Consider the following 15,289-nt stretch of genomic DNA (forward strand, 5'->3'; position numbering starts at 1 on the left):
CCTTGTGGATTTTAACCTTCCCCACAGCAGTCCTAGTCCAAATGGGTTTTGTTGCCCTCTGGGCATCTCTCCTGCAGTTCCTGGCACAGCTCCTAGCCCTGGTGCATTAGAGGAGATTTGGGGGGTGGGGGTGTGGGCAGGGGTAGTGGTGCCTGTGGGAAGACAATGGGCAAATGTCTTGTCTCAATGTGTTAGCTCTCAGGCTGGTATTGAGGCAGCTCAGAAGAAAAGACGTTATGTCAACTGGCTGAAAGCACATCAAATCCCAAAGGTAATTAGCTGGCTGTGAAGGCATTTATAGTGCAGTGCACGGAGGTGCAAATTGGGGAAGGAGGGGGACACATCTGTGGGCATGGAGCTTTGCTGGATGGAAAACATCTCTGCCACGGCTGTCCTTGCAGGTGAAAAGGAGTTTTCTTAAAGTGAATTGCTTCAGGTCATTTAGGATTTTGCCCCTTACAGAGCAGACCTGTGTGTACATACAGGATTGCCATGTGCATGTCAGCCTAGGAAGAGACAAGACCAGTTTCAGCTCCTGAGCAGCCACGCTAAAACACAGTGGGTGTTTTATTGGCTGTTTATTTGATGAGTGGTAAGGTTTAAGAAGTATTTTCTGTTTATTTCAAAGGCTAAATAGAGATAACTGCACTGGGAGAGTGTTCCACTGAGCTGGACAGTGAGGAGGTGGAGGGTATGACCTGAAACACAGGAGGGAATTTGAATCTCCTGATTTGTCCTGATAGGACATTTACACTCTGTGTCTGGATGAACTTAGGTCCTCTTAAATAATGGAGTAGCATCAAATTTGGAGCCTTTGACAGTATACTCCAATAAGTTTTAAATTTCATAGCTCCACATTATATGAGGAAGGAATCAAAGATACCATCCATCTATTTTTTCTTACCTGCCTATCCTGCAGACACTAAATTTGTGAGACATGCTGGGAAAAAAATAGAAAAAGAGGAAGAATCAAATATTTTGTTTCAGAATGGAGTTTTCTAAAGCCTCCTGAATTTGCTTGTTGGCTAATTGAATTGATAACATTTCCCAATTTTAATGAATCTGTAAAATAGGAATATGTTTTTTTCCTCTGCAGAGGTAAAACTAAAGATCTGGAAGATGCAGAAATATCTATATATGATCCTAAACAACATGTGTTTTATAATAACATATAAATGATGAAACAGTGTATGTATAGGCTGGTGAAAGTTTGCTACACCACAGTACAATGTCACCTTTTTTCTTTGCTTCAGGAACCCCAGTTTGGTTCTACATGCAAATTGCACCCATAAGAAATGAACATGAAAAAGTGGTTTTGTTCCTGTGCACTTTTAAGGATATCACTTTGTTCAAACAACCAATTGAAGATGATTCAACAAAAGGTAAATACGAAATGCAGTATTTTTCTTTGGTAAATGATAAAGTACATGCTTGAGTTTGGCCCTGTGACAGAGACGTGTCACTCCTGTGGTCTGTGTCTTGAATTCAGGAAATGTTTTGTGACCTATCAGACTTGTGCTGCTGATCTTCTAAGTTATTGCTTAAAAATGAAATATAAGTCACCGTGAGTGGAAAGCTCCTAACAACGTTTTGCCAGAGTAACAAACCTTCCATTCTCATTATAATTTCACTATTTTCTGTTTTCTTTTGTTTTATTTTTTATCCTTTAGCTGGCATTTGTTAAATATTATGTAGTTTTTGAGCCATTTTAATAGTTTCTCCTAAGGGATTGGTATCTTCTTCACTCTTGGAGATGAAATGCAAAAGAAATAGCCCATTTGAGTCTTTTGGTACTGGCTGGTAATGATGGCTGCATGGTAGTGGACATTGTACTTTTTATTTAACAGCTTCTGGAGATGGTGTTTGTTGAGATGTGCTGTGCTCTAACAACCCATGGCCAGACCCACAGCCCTTTCACATGAAACAAAGGGTGGGGAAAGAATCTAGCAGCATCTGCTTTGGTGTTAACACGTGTGTCTTGTGTCAGCTTCCCATAACATTTTTCTGTAAAATAGTGCACACTTAGGTGAAGAAGGGAATCCAGATCCCATCTGCTCTTGAAATTTGCCTTCTGATGTTTAATTCCTGGCTATATTTTTCTCTTCATGCTTGGAGATTTCTCACTGAGAGCCATGTGTGCTCTATGCTGTCCTCTTTAGAATAAACTTGGTGTATTTCCTATTATATAGATAACACTTGTTATGTGTGTTTGGATAACTGAAAAGTAGGTTTATAAAGGCAGACAAAAATAAAATGAGAGGCCTCTCTTTGGGTTAACATCAAGTGTGACATTTTTAATCTAGAGAGTATTATCTATAAAGTTCTAAGATCCTGATACAGGAATGCCTTTTCAGCCATCATAAGCTTTACTGCTGCTACAATTTATTTAACAACCTGGAAATGTTCCTTTGTTTCACTTTTAGCTCCATAATGTTGACTGCTTCTGCCTGGAAGTAGTCTGGAAATTTTAGGATACAAGCTAGTTAATTGGAAGGACTTTAATTGCAGAGATCTGAAGGCATGGGACTGGCTCCTGGCTGCAGTGTATATAGTATGTAGTGGGAGCTCACCAAGGAAAAAGCCAGTCTTTGCAAGGATCCTCTTGTAGAATTTCCTGTTTGATACTTTCTGAGGGGACTGAGAGGTATCTCACATGGAACCAGCCCCCAACACCTTCACCCCCCTTCACTGTCTCTGCCCAGTTTCCACAGGATGTGGTTGCACTGAGGAGTGTGTGGCTGTGGCAGGACAGGGCAAATGTATTGAAAGTGGCTCCAAAATGCAGATTTTATGAATGTAGCCTCCTTTGGATTGTCAGGCTGGGAGACTGATACTCTGCTGTGGTCCCTGGTGTTGCCAGGATGTGCTGGGGAAGGGACTGTGTCCTTCTCTCCCCATCTTGTGGCTGAGGAGCTTCAGAATCCACCTGGCATCCCTTAAAGAAGTGATATATGTTCCTATGGGAAAGAGCTGTCAAGTGTGTAACCTGTGTACTGCAGTTTACAAATGAAGGGTACCATTAGTTAAAATGCCAGGTATTAGCTATGAACATTGCAAAATATTGTCATAAGCAGCCAGAGAGGTTTGACTGCATGTTTACAGAGCACCTTCTGCTGTCAAAGTCCATACTTAAACCCCACAAAACAAAGCCTGGCAGAAGGCAGTTCAGCCCCTGCTCTCTAGTGCCTCTATGGCATATGGTTGGAGTCTAAAGAATTTGCTCAGGGTGGTTTGGTTTGAGCAGTGATTAATGTTGATCAATATGTCCAACAAGCTCCATAGTTACAAACCATTGACCTGATTTTTCTTCTGCTTTTGCATAAATTAGAGCTTGTCTTTTGTATTCTTTGTATTAAAAAATCCTATTCAAATACTTGCACCGTTTTACTACAAGGATGGGAAGAGAGCACTGCTGCATTACCCTCTGCCTCTCAACTGGGTGGGTCTGTGGGATTCCACAGCACTGGAATCACAGGGTTGTTTGTTCAGATGTAGTGCTAGGAGAGGTGCATAATTCATTGCAGATAACATTACAATGTACTTAGAAGCTGCCAGGCCACTTTCTTTTTGAGTTATGAGATTGGTAAACATATACATTACAATTTAGTGGACAATTTTAAAACTTTTGTAAAAAGCATTTCAGCTAAGTACTGCTTTTGAGTGCTGGGATTTGTCATTGAAAGGACAATTTTTTTTGTTTTGTTTTGTTTTTGTTTGTGAAAGAAGGATTTGTCTTCAGAGACTCTGCCAGGACTGTGCAATACATAATACATAAGTAACTATGGTGCAGATGAGTTACTGTCTATTACTTATGGGAACAGTAAATTTGAGATAAAAAATTCAACAGAGATAAAATATTGATGCCATTATGCAATAATCTCTCCATACCAATATATTCTGCACTGTTCAAAGGTGTGTTGCTTTGTTGTGAAGCTTTAGTATATCACACTCCTACAAGGTACAAGGATTTGATATTCAAATCATAGCAATGGATGTATCTACACTGCAGCGTGTCTGTGTTTCCTGGCTCCTGGAAATAAGTGGTTGGGTTTGCCAGATCTTCTTGTGGTGGCTGCAACATGGATGCATTTTGTGGAGACCTTGCATGTGCAGCTGTGGTTTTGGGGACTGGTAGTGGTGCCCAGTCCTGAGGATGCAAAACACTCAGAAGTGTTGAGAAGCTCGTTTGTGAAAACAGGACATACAAATAAAAGAAAATGGTTATCTTACTACAAAGAGCATTGCAAGGGAGAGGTGGGATTTTTTTTTTTTTTTGGTCCAATATTGGTTCAAAACAATGCTTGTTTACAGGCTTAGTTCAAAAAATATAGTTGACATCACGGGCACGAGCCCCGTGCCAGTGAGGGGAGTTGGAGAGGTCTGGGGCACTGTGGCAGATGGTGAATCTCCCTGCTTACCTTTGTGCTCCCCATTTGCTGTGTGCTAATGCTGCCAGAGAGGAGGAGGAGGAGGAGGTGGAGCCTTTGCTTTCAGGAGGGAGTAAAAGTAATGAAAATTTTTTCTGGCTCACCCAGGAGACTGTGAATTAGCTGCAGTCCAGAAAGCTGTTGAAACTTAGTGAACTGAAAGCAAGAATGGAGAAAAGGGATATTTAAAATCTACCTTATTCTAGTAAAATATAGTGGCAGAGGCCAAACCCCTTGTTTTCTGAGAGGGAACCAGCAGTTTGACACTAAAGATTTGACTGATCTTTTTTCTTGTTACCCATGGTGGTATCTATTATTGCTGAGCAATGTGCAGGAGACCTATGATGTGTAGCAAGGTAAGAGTGATCAAAAAGTACTGTTATAACTTTGTAAATGGAAAATTACTTAAAAAGTGTCTAACTTTTCCTTCTGCTGGGAACAGAAGGAAACATCCATCACTCCTGAGTGAAGGTCCCACCAGCAGCTGTGTGGTGTGGAGGGTAGGAGGAGCATGCCCCCACTGACTTGGTTTATGTTTCATAGTGCCCCAGCTCCTAATTTGGTAGCTGGATGAGCTGTGGATGGTTGTGGTGTGGAAGAAGACATGTGAGAATTAATGATGGGGCAGAAGGTGTTGCAGGAGATTGTGACCACACTTGGTGGTCACTGGGACAATGCCTTATTTTTCAGTGAGGGAGTCGTGCTATGTTTTGTCTGATTTCTCTTTCTTTCCTTTTCCTGTTCCTCTTAGGACATATGAACATTTGTCTGATCTGGATTCAGTACCAAGCAGTAGGTCCTACCTGTGGTGGTGGAAGGCCAGATCCCCAGGTGTCCTGGACAAATGCCTTACATGGCAGAGGTGGAAGATCATGTATTTTCTTCCAGAGAATAAACCCCAAAGAATCTTCTTTTTTATATCTGTGCCATTGTAGGGTCACAGTTGGATGCTTTTATCAGCTTGCTGTGCTTTTATTCTGTCTTTACCCAATGGTCTTTTAAAAACATTTTAAGAGTTTCAATCCCTCCAAAGACACACAGTGGTAATAATCTTATGTTTATAGGTTAGAAAAAAATGATGCTGTTTTTCTGGGCCCTAACTGTTAGAAGGGGAAAATGGGGCCACTTAAAACGTTAACAACATTTGAAGCCAGGAGTGCTGCAGATTATATTGAACTGAAAGTTAAAGGATAGAAGAAAAGACCAGCATTTTTTGGCTAATAGTGGAGATTCACCTAGTTGTGCCATGGCTTTATTCCCTTTGTTGCCATCAGTGAAGAAAAAATGTTGCCTGTAGGTAAACTTGGAAGTTTTTTCAGCACTGTTTTTTTCTCACTGGTTATCTTGAGTGAAATATCAGGCTTGTCACCTGCTAGAAGTGGTTGGGAAGTTCTGGTGAATATTGATGGGATGCAGAATTAGGATGCAAAGCTGTATTACTGAGGCCCCTGCAACTCAGGGCCATGTGCTGTTAACAGATGGGATCAGGAGATGGCACAGCAGTATCCTGACTTTTTTTTTATTTTTAAATTTTTTTCTACTTGGTAGAACCAGACTTTGATAATCAAGACTGTCTGGGACAATGCTGTAATGCTTCCAGGGATATAACTCTTTATGGTTATATAACTCTATATAATGATACAACTCTATCTCACAGTGTGACAGAGCTATAAAAAGTGTAGTAGTTGCAGAAATATGCACTTTTGCTTGATAATCCTTGCTAAGCCTATAATTCTCATCCTTTTTTATCTTTAATAAGTGCAAATTATTACACATATGTAACTGGTTGCACACAGGAACTTTTTTCCTTGAGGGGTATCAATCCTGATGATAATAGAAGAAGCAGATGGAGGGATTAGAGCATGAAAATGAGGTTTCTACCTTTAGCTGAAGCACAGTGTACCCTGTTGAATACATCACCTTGACAGTAATCCATAACAGTAATTTAATAGGTCACAATTTGGATATGCTTCCCAGTCCACTTTTCCTGGCCTGTATTAATAATGGTCTTGGTGCTATGGAGACTCACCTTTTTATGTGCTGTTTCCCATTGCTCTGATCTGCAGAGTTTCACACCTTGGTTCCTTAAATGAGACCAACTCCATCTCTCCATTCTTCCTTGGGTCTACAGTGCAGCATCCAGAGATGCCTGGGCCTTGAGAAAGGACTTGGGGGTATGGCAAGAGAAGTGGTCATTTGTCAGGACACCAGGTGGGCCTCCAGTGTGAAGAGTAGACACCTCAGAGGAATGATGCTAAGATATAGTCTCTTGGTATTTGAATACATACTTTTTGGATGGGCAGAGCTTGATAGTAACCAGGAAGATCTGAGGTCGCTTTGCTCCCGTTCCTGCAGGACAAGCATCCCCATTATTGTCTTCAGTGAGATGCTGGTGGCACTTTTTTGCAAAGGCTGAAAAACCACAAAGAGGTAGTTTTTCCTCTCTTCGAAGCCTTATTTCTGCCTCCCTGGCCCTTCTTGCTTTGCTGCTGTCCAAGACCCACCTTGTTCTGTTGAGGCGTTTGGTGTCTTCCTGAACCAAACTTCTACTCTTATCAAATAATGAAATTGATGTGGGGCATTTTACATCATTCCCTGTTGACAGCCATTTTTTATGTTCCTTTCTTTTTCTTTTTTATTAAAGATATTGTAACTTAGATCAGCTTTTCTCTCATTTTGCCTGATCAAGCTGTCAACCTGTGATTACTTGGGTCAGCCTGTGTGTCCTTGCTGCATATGGATACAGAGAGCCTTTTGGTCATACTCAGGGAGTTCCTTAAAAACTTCATTGTTGTTGTAATAAATCTAGCCAGAGAAGGATTTTTCCCCTGTCTGTAGCTTGCCATGTCCCTCCCAGGAAGTGTTCAAGGCCAGGCTGGATGGGGCTTGGAGCAACCTGGTCAAAACCTTCCTTTTGGACCACAAGCCTTTGGCTGGTGTAGCCCAAAAGGATTATTCCTTGGTCATTGAACAGCAGTACTTAGTCTTTTTTTTCTTCCCAAAATTTACACTGTTTTTTACATAGTTATGGGAAATAAGTCCTTGGTGGCCCTGTGTGTGTGTCTAAAGTTTAGCTTTAGTTGCATAAACATGAAAGTTAAGAAGTTTTGTACTGTAAATTTACAGCTCTGTCAGAATTAAATTTAAAAACACATTGTATATCAAATGTAGTCTAGTGGTGTATAAATCTTAGCAGTTTTCATGAGCGGATCTCAAAATGGCTTGCAAAGTAGGTCATTAGCATTATCTTCATTTTAAGGAGAAGAAACTGAAGCTCAGTGAGGTAAAGTGATATGCCCAAGTTCCCCAGTGGTTGCAGTGGGTGGATGGTAGGAACACAACACTGAACAAGAACAGAGGTGAGGTGTAACAATTATCCCAAGAGTGCAGTGCATTATCAGAGAGTAGAATGCGCAGAATTTCAAGTTGAAAAATTTATCCTAATATTTTAAATTAGGTTTGAATAGACTCAGTGGGTCTTCAGTCTGTAAACAGTTTTACTGCATCATGGGAGTGATTGAGCTTTGTTTGACTATTATTCTATTTATTCAGGAGTCCCATTTATATCTCTCTCTCTCTCTAACAAAGAAAACCAGGATGATTAAGTTTTTCAAAGAGACAGTGAGCTCTTTCAGCCATACTTTACTGCAATAAAGAGCAAACAGCCAGCCATTGCAATGATTTTACTGTCTGAATGTCTAGAAACAGTTGAGATTTGTACATGCCAACTGTTGATGGAAAAGGGTGATCCATGTTATCAGCTGAATTCCAAACTGCTTATTTCTGAGCGGTGCTAGCTCTTTGCTTTTGTGGGTGAGCCATAGAGTATATATTATTTAAGTATTCTGTATATTAACTGGTTTCTGCTACTCAGTGAGAGGAGAACAACCACCTCACCATGGACTGGAGGTGTTACTTACACTCCTGCAGGCAGGAATCAACACAAGCATTACACTTCGCTGTTGTTTTTTACATACAATGTCATTCTTAACCCAAGTGTTTTCCCTACAGTCTAAGATATTGGGTAGTTCCATGTTATACTGATTTAAAACCCTTCATTATTTCTGATCCTTTTAAGACCAGACAAACCTTGACAAAAAGGTTAATTGCAACCCAGTAGAATTACACTAATTTGTTACTGAGGGGAACTAGTAATGTCAAGATTTTTCAGAGCAAGTGCATGATAAAGAACATTAACAGCTTGCTTTGAGATTTTTAACCTCTTCATAAACACTGATGTATGAATCTAGGTTTAAAGTTACATAATATCGTTTATCAACTAGAGATTTTCATAATTTTTTTTCAGTTTGTGGTTGCTAGCTGGGTGGCTAAATCTGTATTTTGACCTGTACAAAACCACAAAGAGCCCAGGCTGTCTTTGCTCATTAGCCTGTGCCCAGGCAGAGGATTTTTCCAGAGGAGGGAACTGCCCAGGTCTGACCCAGCCCCTTGACAGGAGTGTCTATATGTGATGAGCGCAAGGATCTGCCCTTGAGGCCTGTGGAAGCACCATCATCACCACCATCAGTTTTGGGTGGTTTCTAAGCAATTCTCTGCTTGCTTTGTGACCTCAAGAGGAGTTAGAGGGATGTAAAGGTTTTGTCTCCAGGTAGCCATTACAAACCAGTGATTCTCCCATTGCTTCCAGTGTCACACACACACAGAATTACTTTGGTTGGAAAAGACCTTAAAGATCGAGACCAACCATTAACCTAACACTGACAAGTCCTTAACTAAACCAAATCCTTACGTACTATGTCTATAGGACACTTAAATCCACTTCTCCTTGGGGAAGCCTTCCTTGCTGTGCATTCTTAGGGCAGCTTTTACCCTGGTCCTATTTATGCTCTGCCATACATGGCAACAGCATGTTCCACCTGGATGACATTTCTCCTCACTTAGAGAAGGCAGCAGAGAAGAGTGTTGGAGATGGACGAGTGTTTGTGTGCTGGATTGATCTGCAGTGTGTGTTAATGGAAAGGGAACTGGTGACCAGAAGGTCAGGGAGAGAGGTCCCTAAGCAGTGCAAGAGTGTGGTTTGCAGAAAGGTCCCCGAACACAGAGGAAGCTGTGAGTGCAGTGGTGGAGCAGGGCTGGCAGGGAGCAGCTGCTGCAGAGCTGTTCCTATCCCAGCTGTCCAGTATAAAACACAATGTTGATTCAGGATCTAAGGAATAAAGATGTCTGTGGGCATAATACTACTCCTACTGGAGCAGTAGCTGATGGAAAGGCACATGCTATAGTAAGAGGTTTTGGGTAAGATAATTTGGACTTTCTAGCAGTGGAGGGGTGATAGCATCAAGCTGTAAGCTGGAAATACTATTTCCTCTTTAGACAACATAAAATTTCTATAGTGGTGTATGAATCTAGGGAGTGGCTGAGTGAGCATCTCAGACCCATCTGGAGAATTCTTCCTTCTCTGAGGAGGTGTCTGGGTGCTCCGTCTGCTTCACTTGACAATTGCCTGCCTCCCTTCCGTGCTCCTGCACTCCTGAGGCATCCTGGCACAACCTTAACAGCTTCAACTCATATCATAGCATCTAAGGTTTGAAAGAAATACCAGTTTGGTTTGTTTGTTTGTTTGTTTGTTTTAATTTAGTACTCCTTTTTTTCTCTTCAGAGAAAAAACTGACTCAGCCATTGTGTGAAGTAAACCAAGTCATCCCCAGCTCAGCTAGCCCTGCAGTTAGAGGGCTGTCAAATCAGCAATCCTAATTAAAGCAAGAGACGTGGAGAATGTTTTGTGGATGTAAAGTATTTAATTGTGACTAAAACACAGGAAGAAGGAGAAAGTTACATGCTTTGAAGGACAGCATTAAAGCTGGGCAAAGGCAGAGGCTTGTTTCATTCATGTCTCTCATCACCCTTTCCTTCTTTGTGTCCTGTTTTTGTAACTGCGTGGTGTTGTTAAACCTGCATCTTCATTTTCTTGTGAATGCAAGCACTGTAGTTTGAGTACTAGATAGGAACTGGGAAATGTTTTGCTAGATTCCTGTTTAAGGACACAGCCTTGGTTTGGATCATAAGAATGGATGCAGATCAACAGTCTTTGGTCTTGTTTTTATTTATTTTTTTTTTTTTTTTTTAAAGCATGGGTTTCTTGTTTTATCTATGAATCAGAAAGTAATTGAAGAGAATCAGAGGAAACAATCATTTTATGTGTATTTTATTCCAGAATTTTCCATTTGAGGTAGTAAACATCTTCCCCTGAAATACCCAGTTTGACTTCTTGTAAGGCTAAGCAGCTGCTGGGCTGATCTGATGTATGAGCTGATGATGTTGCTGTGGTTCCAAAGAATTTGAGTGCAGTGGTGCAAGTTGAGGGTATTTGTTTTCAAGTGATGCTGTGGAAGAAAGACACCATCCAGCTGAGCTGAAGAGAGCATCAGAAGTGTTGCTTTTTCTCATTAGTAGGTTTTTTCTTACCCTCTTGCACCTACTATTTATGCTGCTCCTTTACTCCTTCCACACTGAAAATATCCGTGAGGACAGGTGGTCACTAATACATGCGATAAAATTATCATTCTTCTAAAGTCTCTGTCTATAGAGAAAAGAGGCAATCATTTGAAGAAACACAGGCAGCAATAGCCAGCCATGCAATTTTTTTTCAGGTCTATTAATGCGTACACATTTGTTTTAAATATAATTTTGAACTTACCTGGTGTACAACAAGGTCAAGAAATGGAGAAATGTATCCTGTACAGATTGCTTCAGACACGAGGCAGCCTGTATACATTTTCACCATCCCACTCATATCCCAGCATCTTGCTGTTGGTATGTTTTTACTTCTGTTGAGTTGTAAATAGGCAACAAAAGAAGTGAGTAGTTTTCACACTCTTGCAGATGGTCAGATCGGAGCAGGTAAAATAAGGCTGGACTTTGTGCTGACTTAGAAAAAAGTCATTTTAGCGTATTCTGTACTTCCAGTGTTCCAAATCGTGGCTTCTCAGGGCTAAAAGAAATGTGAAAATGTGAAGTCTTTGAATGAGGCTTGAAGGGTTTTTGCAAAAGGTCTTATCTAGCACAAGGCAAAGCTTTGGTCTTGCTGGGGAAAGGACACGATGAAACTATTTGCCCTGTGTAAAGAAGAGGTCAGACCAGATGAGCAGCATGGTAACCCTGAATGCTTGAACATGTGGCTTCTTTCTTTCACATGATATTGATGATCACACCAATGTCGAACAGAATATTTGAAAAAGTCATAGTTCTTCCTTTCTTTTTATTTCTTTTTATTTTTACAGCAAAACGATTGCTGTTGTTTGGTCCATGTCTAACTCCTCCAACTCCTTGTGGTACATCTTCCTCAACTTCCCCAGGCTTTCTGTGTTTGTGGGTAATGCAGATGTTTTTCTTCTCTAATTCATTACCAGTTTTGCTTTGGTAAGCAGAGAGGTGTTTTTAACTCCATAAATTGTGAGTGGGATCTCTCAGACTGCAAAGCACCATGGAAGAGGATTGCTAGAGGGTACTTAGTGCCAGTCCCTGACTCTTCTCCAAATCCTCATCTAGTCATTGTACAGATCAATGCCCTAAAGCTCTTGTAAACCTTGAATCATTAACTGTCAGCCATCAGGTTACAGAATCACAGAATGGTTGAGATTGGAAGGGACCTCTTGAGGACATCTTGCCCAACCCCCCCCCACTGAAACAGGGCTCCCTAGAGCAGGTTGCCTAGGACCATATCCTCAAGGAGGGATACTCCACAACTGCTCTTGGCAATCTGTGCCAGTGCTCGGTCACCATCGCAGTAAAAAGATGTTTCCTGATGATGAGACAGGAAAGCTGTCTCTAATTTTGTTCTTCCGTGTTTAATTTTGTGCCCATTGCATCTGGTCTTGTCACCCCTGGAAAGAGATCTTAATAAGATTCACCTCCCCATGCCTTCTCTTCTCCAGGCTGAACAGTCCAAGCTCCATCAACCATTCCTCACAGGAGAGATGCTCCCAACCCTTAATCATCTTTGTGGCCCTCTGTTGGACTCTTCAGTATGTCCATGTCTCTCTTGTACTGGGGAGCCCACTGGCCTCACCAGTGCTGAGTAGACAGGAAGGATGTTCCTTGACCAGCTGGCAACACTTTGTCTAATGGAGCCAAGGGTATAATCTGACTTCTTTTCAGCACAGACTTGTTGCTGGCTCATGTTCAGCTTGATCCACGAGGAGTCCTAGGTCATTTTCTGCCAAACTGCTTTCCATCTGGGTGGCCCCAGCAAAAATTGGCGCATAGGGTTGTTCCTCCCCAGGTATAGGACTTTGCACCTTGATGAGCTTAGTGAGATTCCTGTCAGAGTTGAGATGTGACTAATGAGGATGTTTGGGACTGAATCCAGATTTGGCTGTGGTGGTTTTGGCTGCGCTGAGCTCCTTTCCATCACTCTTGCGTTAGCTTCATGGAGCAGCGTGATGAACTAACACTTGGGGACTGACCCGAATCCATCCCTATGGACCACAGGGAAGTGTGTTTCCAGGGAAAGAGGACACTGAGTGTGTGCACGTATATGAAGGCACCTGCCTACGGTCTGGAGGTGGATGACTACCTTCCCAGAGGAGAACTGCTCTTTTTCTCTTGTTCTTGCAGTGTGGCTGCAGCATACCAGAAGCAGTTGGCTGGATGCCCCATCGCCTCCAGCAATTATGAGAAATGTCGGGGCAGAGCTGTCACTGTGCTGTTGCCAGGCTCACTTGCTCTTTGAAGTCACTGGTTGAGAGAGATAAAGAACAGTTCAGACTTCTGTATTAAAGCTGTCACCCTGCCATAGCTTTGTAGACAATTAGGAAAAAGAAAACCACAAGATTTTTTTTGAGAAATTAATAGTTCATACTCGAATGACTAAAGTCTCTTTTGACCTTGTTTAATACAGAAAGTGCATGTTCCTAATTGAATACCCCTGTAAGCTTGAGAAGCATGAAGCATAACCAAAGTTCACATTTAAGTTTAGATTTGAAAAGTTAGTAAAATACTCATAGTTTTTACCTTTTTACAGTGCATTTTTCATGTGTGTTTTTGAGGTCATTTATAAATAGCCAGACAAATGGTTTGTGCAGGGCTGGTGATGCATTATGGTACTTGGATCTGTTCTGATTGCTAAACGATGAGCAAGGGATTTAGATTTGTATGAGTGTGATATATATGTGATACATTGAAAAGCCAAACTGTAAATTATCTTTTTCTTGGTATTTATTGTGTTGTCTGTTCCCTGCTCTTCATTTTATCTACCCCAGGGTTTCTCTTAACTTTAAAAGTCCCTGACTTCTGTCAGACAACAGGCATTTAAAAATGAATCAAGGTAACACAGAAATGTTTTCTCAGATGTGACATTTTCACCTACTCAGCATTCAAGTTAAATAGAAGTAAAACCTTCTTCTGAACCTGTTTTCTGTCCATAACTTGTTTGATATTATACACACCTGTGTAGTAAAATATCAGGTTATACCTGGCTAAACTGGATGTTGAGCATCTCCTTCAATGCTCTTGGGGAGGAATTTCCCTCCCGCAGATATTAGAATTTTTAATTTTCCTGCTCATCACCAAGGTGCCACACTGCATAAACCCCTGGCATTTTCTTCACTACCACCGATCTACCTTATGCATTCACCCATCCATACCAGATGTCATGTTTGGGCATTTTTCCAGCAGGAACAGCATGTTCCTGGGTTGGTGATGTTGTCAGGAACCAATTCTAGTTCCTCTTTCCTGAAACTGCAGAAAAAATTCCCCAGGAGCAGCCCAGTGTGTGGGTCTCAAGCTACTATTAAACCAGCTATTTATCATTGCTTTAAGAGCTAAATGTATTTTGTAATGCCATTTAAAATGTAGTGCTTAATCTGTGTTTAAATTCTTCATGATTTTTTATTTGGTTAGTTTTTAATCTGAAGCATTACTGTTGATGCAGCCCAGAATAAAAAAAAATGGTTTTGTCCTCAAAGTCTAGTTGGAGCAAGAAACACTGAAGACTTAAGGATCAGATTCTGGGGCTGCTCCAGTGCCCCTGAATCAACAGGAGCCTTTCTGTAGCTGGGGGAGATTTTACTTTGGGAGGATTTGCAGACTTGGGAAGCCTTTGCATTAACTTCAGTGGTTTAGAATTAGATTTCAGCAGCAGTAACTCCCCAGAAGGCTGAAAGCACAATGTGATCCCTCTAATACAATGTCTCCAAAAGGGAGAAGAAAGAATAAGCCAGAGCACTTTGATTTTGCTCAGATTTATTCGTGCCTGCCTTGAAGCAGCGGTATTTTTCCTCTTTTGCAAGCTCGTTACGCCTGGAGCCTGAAGCTGTTCTGTGCCACAATGCAAAGAAACCACTCGAGCCTGAGACTTCATATCAGGGTACATGAAGGAGATTTACTAGTCATGAATGAGGCTGGAGTACTTTTGACACCATTTCCTTCTTCCCCGCAGGTTGGACAAAGTTTGCTCGGTTGACGCGGGCCCTGACGAACAGCCGGAGCGTCCTGCAGCAGCTGACGCCCATGAACAAGGCTGAGGTGGTGCACAAACACTCCCGGTTGGCTGAAGTAAGTGGGACAGAACCCAGCCTGCTGCTCCCTTTGTAAGGCAGGAAGAGGTGGGGGATAAAAAAAAAACCCAACAAACCTATTCCCCTTAATAAATAATATTTTTAGAGGAAAATGTTTTTCCTGGCTCTGATGTTTTGCAGCCTCTCTCCTGCTCATCCTAAAGCAGCCAAATGTGCCAGGACCATGTTTCTGGTCTTGCTCTTTCAGTCATGAGAACAGTCTCTGTAGGTCTCTTTGCCTTACATGGCCCTGTTTCTGTGCATGCAATTCTCAGTGTGCTGGTTGTCACTTAACTTGGGGTACAGGGCACAGAGTGCTCCTCTACATCCTGTCTCACATCAACA

The 15,289-nt window shown here is 41.6% G+C and overlaps 1 protein-coding gene across 1 annotated transcript in view; it reads left to right on the top strand.

Moving 5' to 3' along the window:
* The window catches only part of KCNH5 (potassium voltage-gated channel subfamily H member 5), a 156,897-nt gene that overhangs the window by 21,158 nt on the left and 120,450 nt on the right, over positions 1 to 15,289 (top strand). Inside the window, exons 4-5 of the mRNA XM_051621122.1 lie at positions 1,254 to 1,382; positions 14,827 to 14,942. Of these exons, the coding sequence (XP_051477082.1) occupies positions 1,254 to 1,382; positions 14,827 to 14,942 (245 nt within the window). The remainder of the gene's footprint in view (positions 1 to 1,253; positions 1,383 to 14,826; positions 14,943 to 15,289) is intronic.

The sequence above is a fragment of the Apus apus genome, chromosome 5, assembly GCF_020740795.1.
Source record: "Apus apus isolate bApuApu2 chromosome 5, bApuApu2.pri.cur, whole genome shotgun sequence".
In the NCBI taxonomy this organism is placed as follows: Eukaryota; Metazoa; Chordata; class Aves; order Apodiformes; family Apodidae; genus Apus; species Apus apus.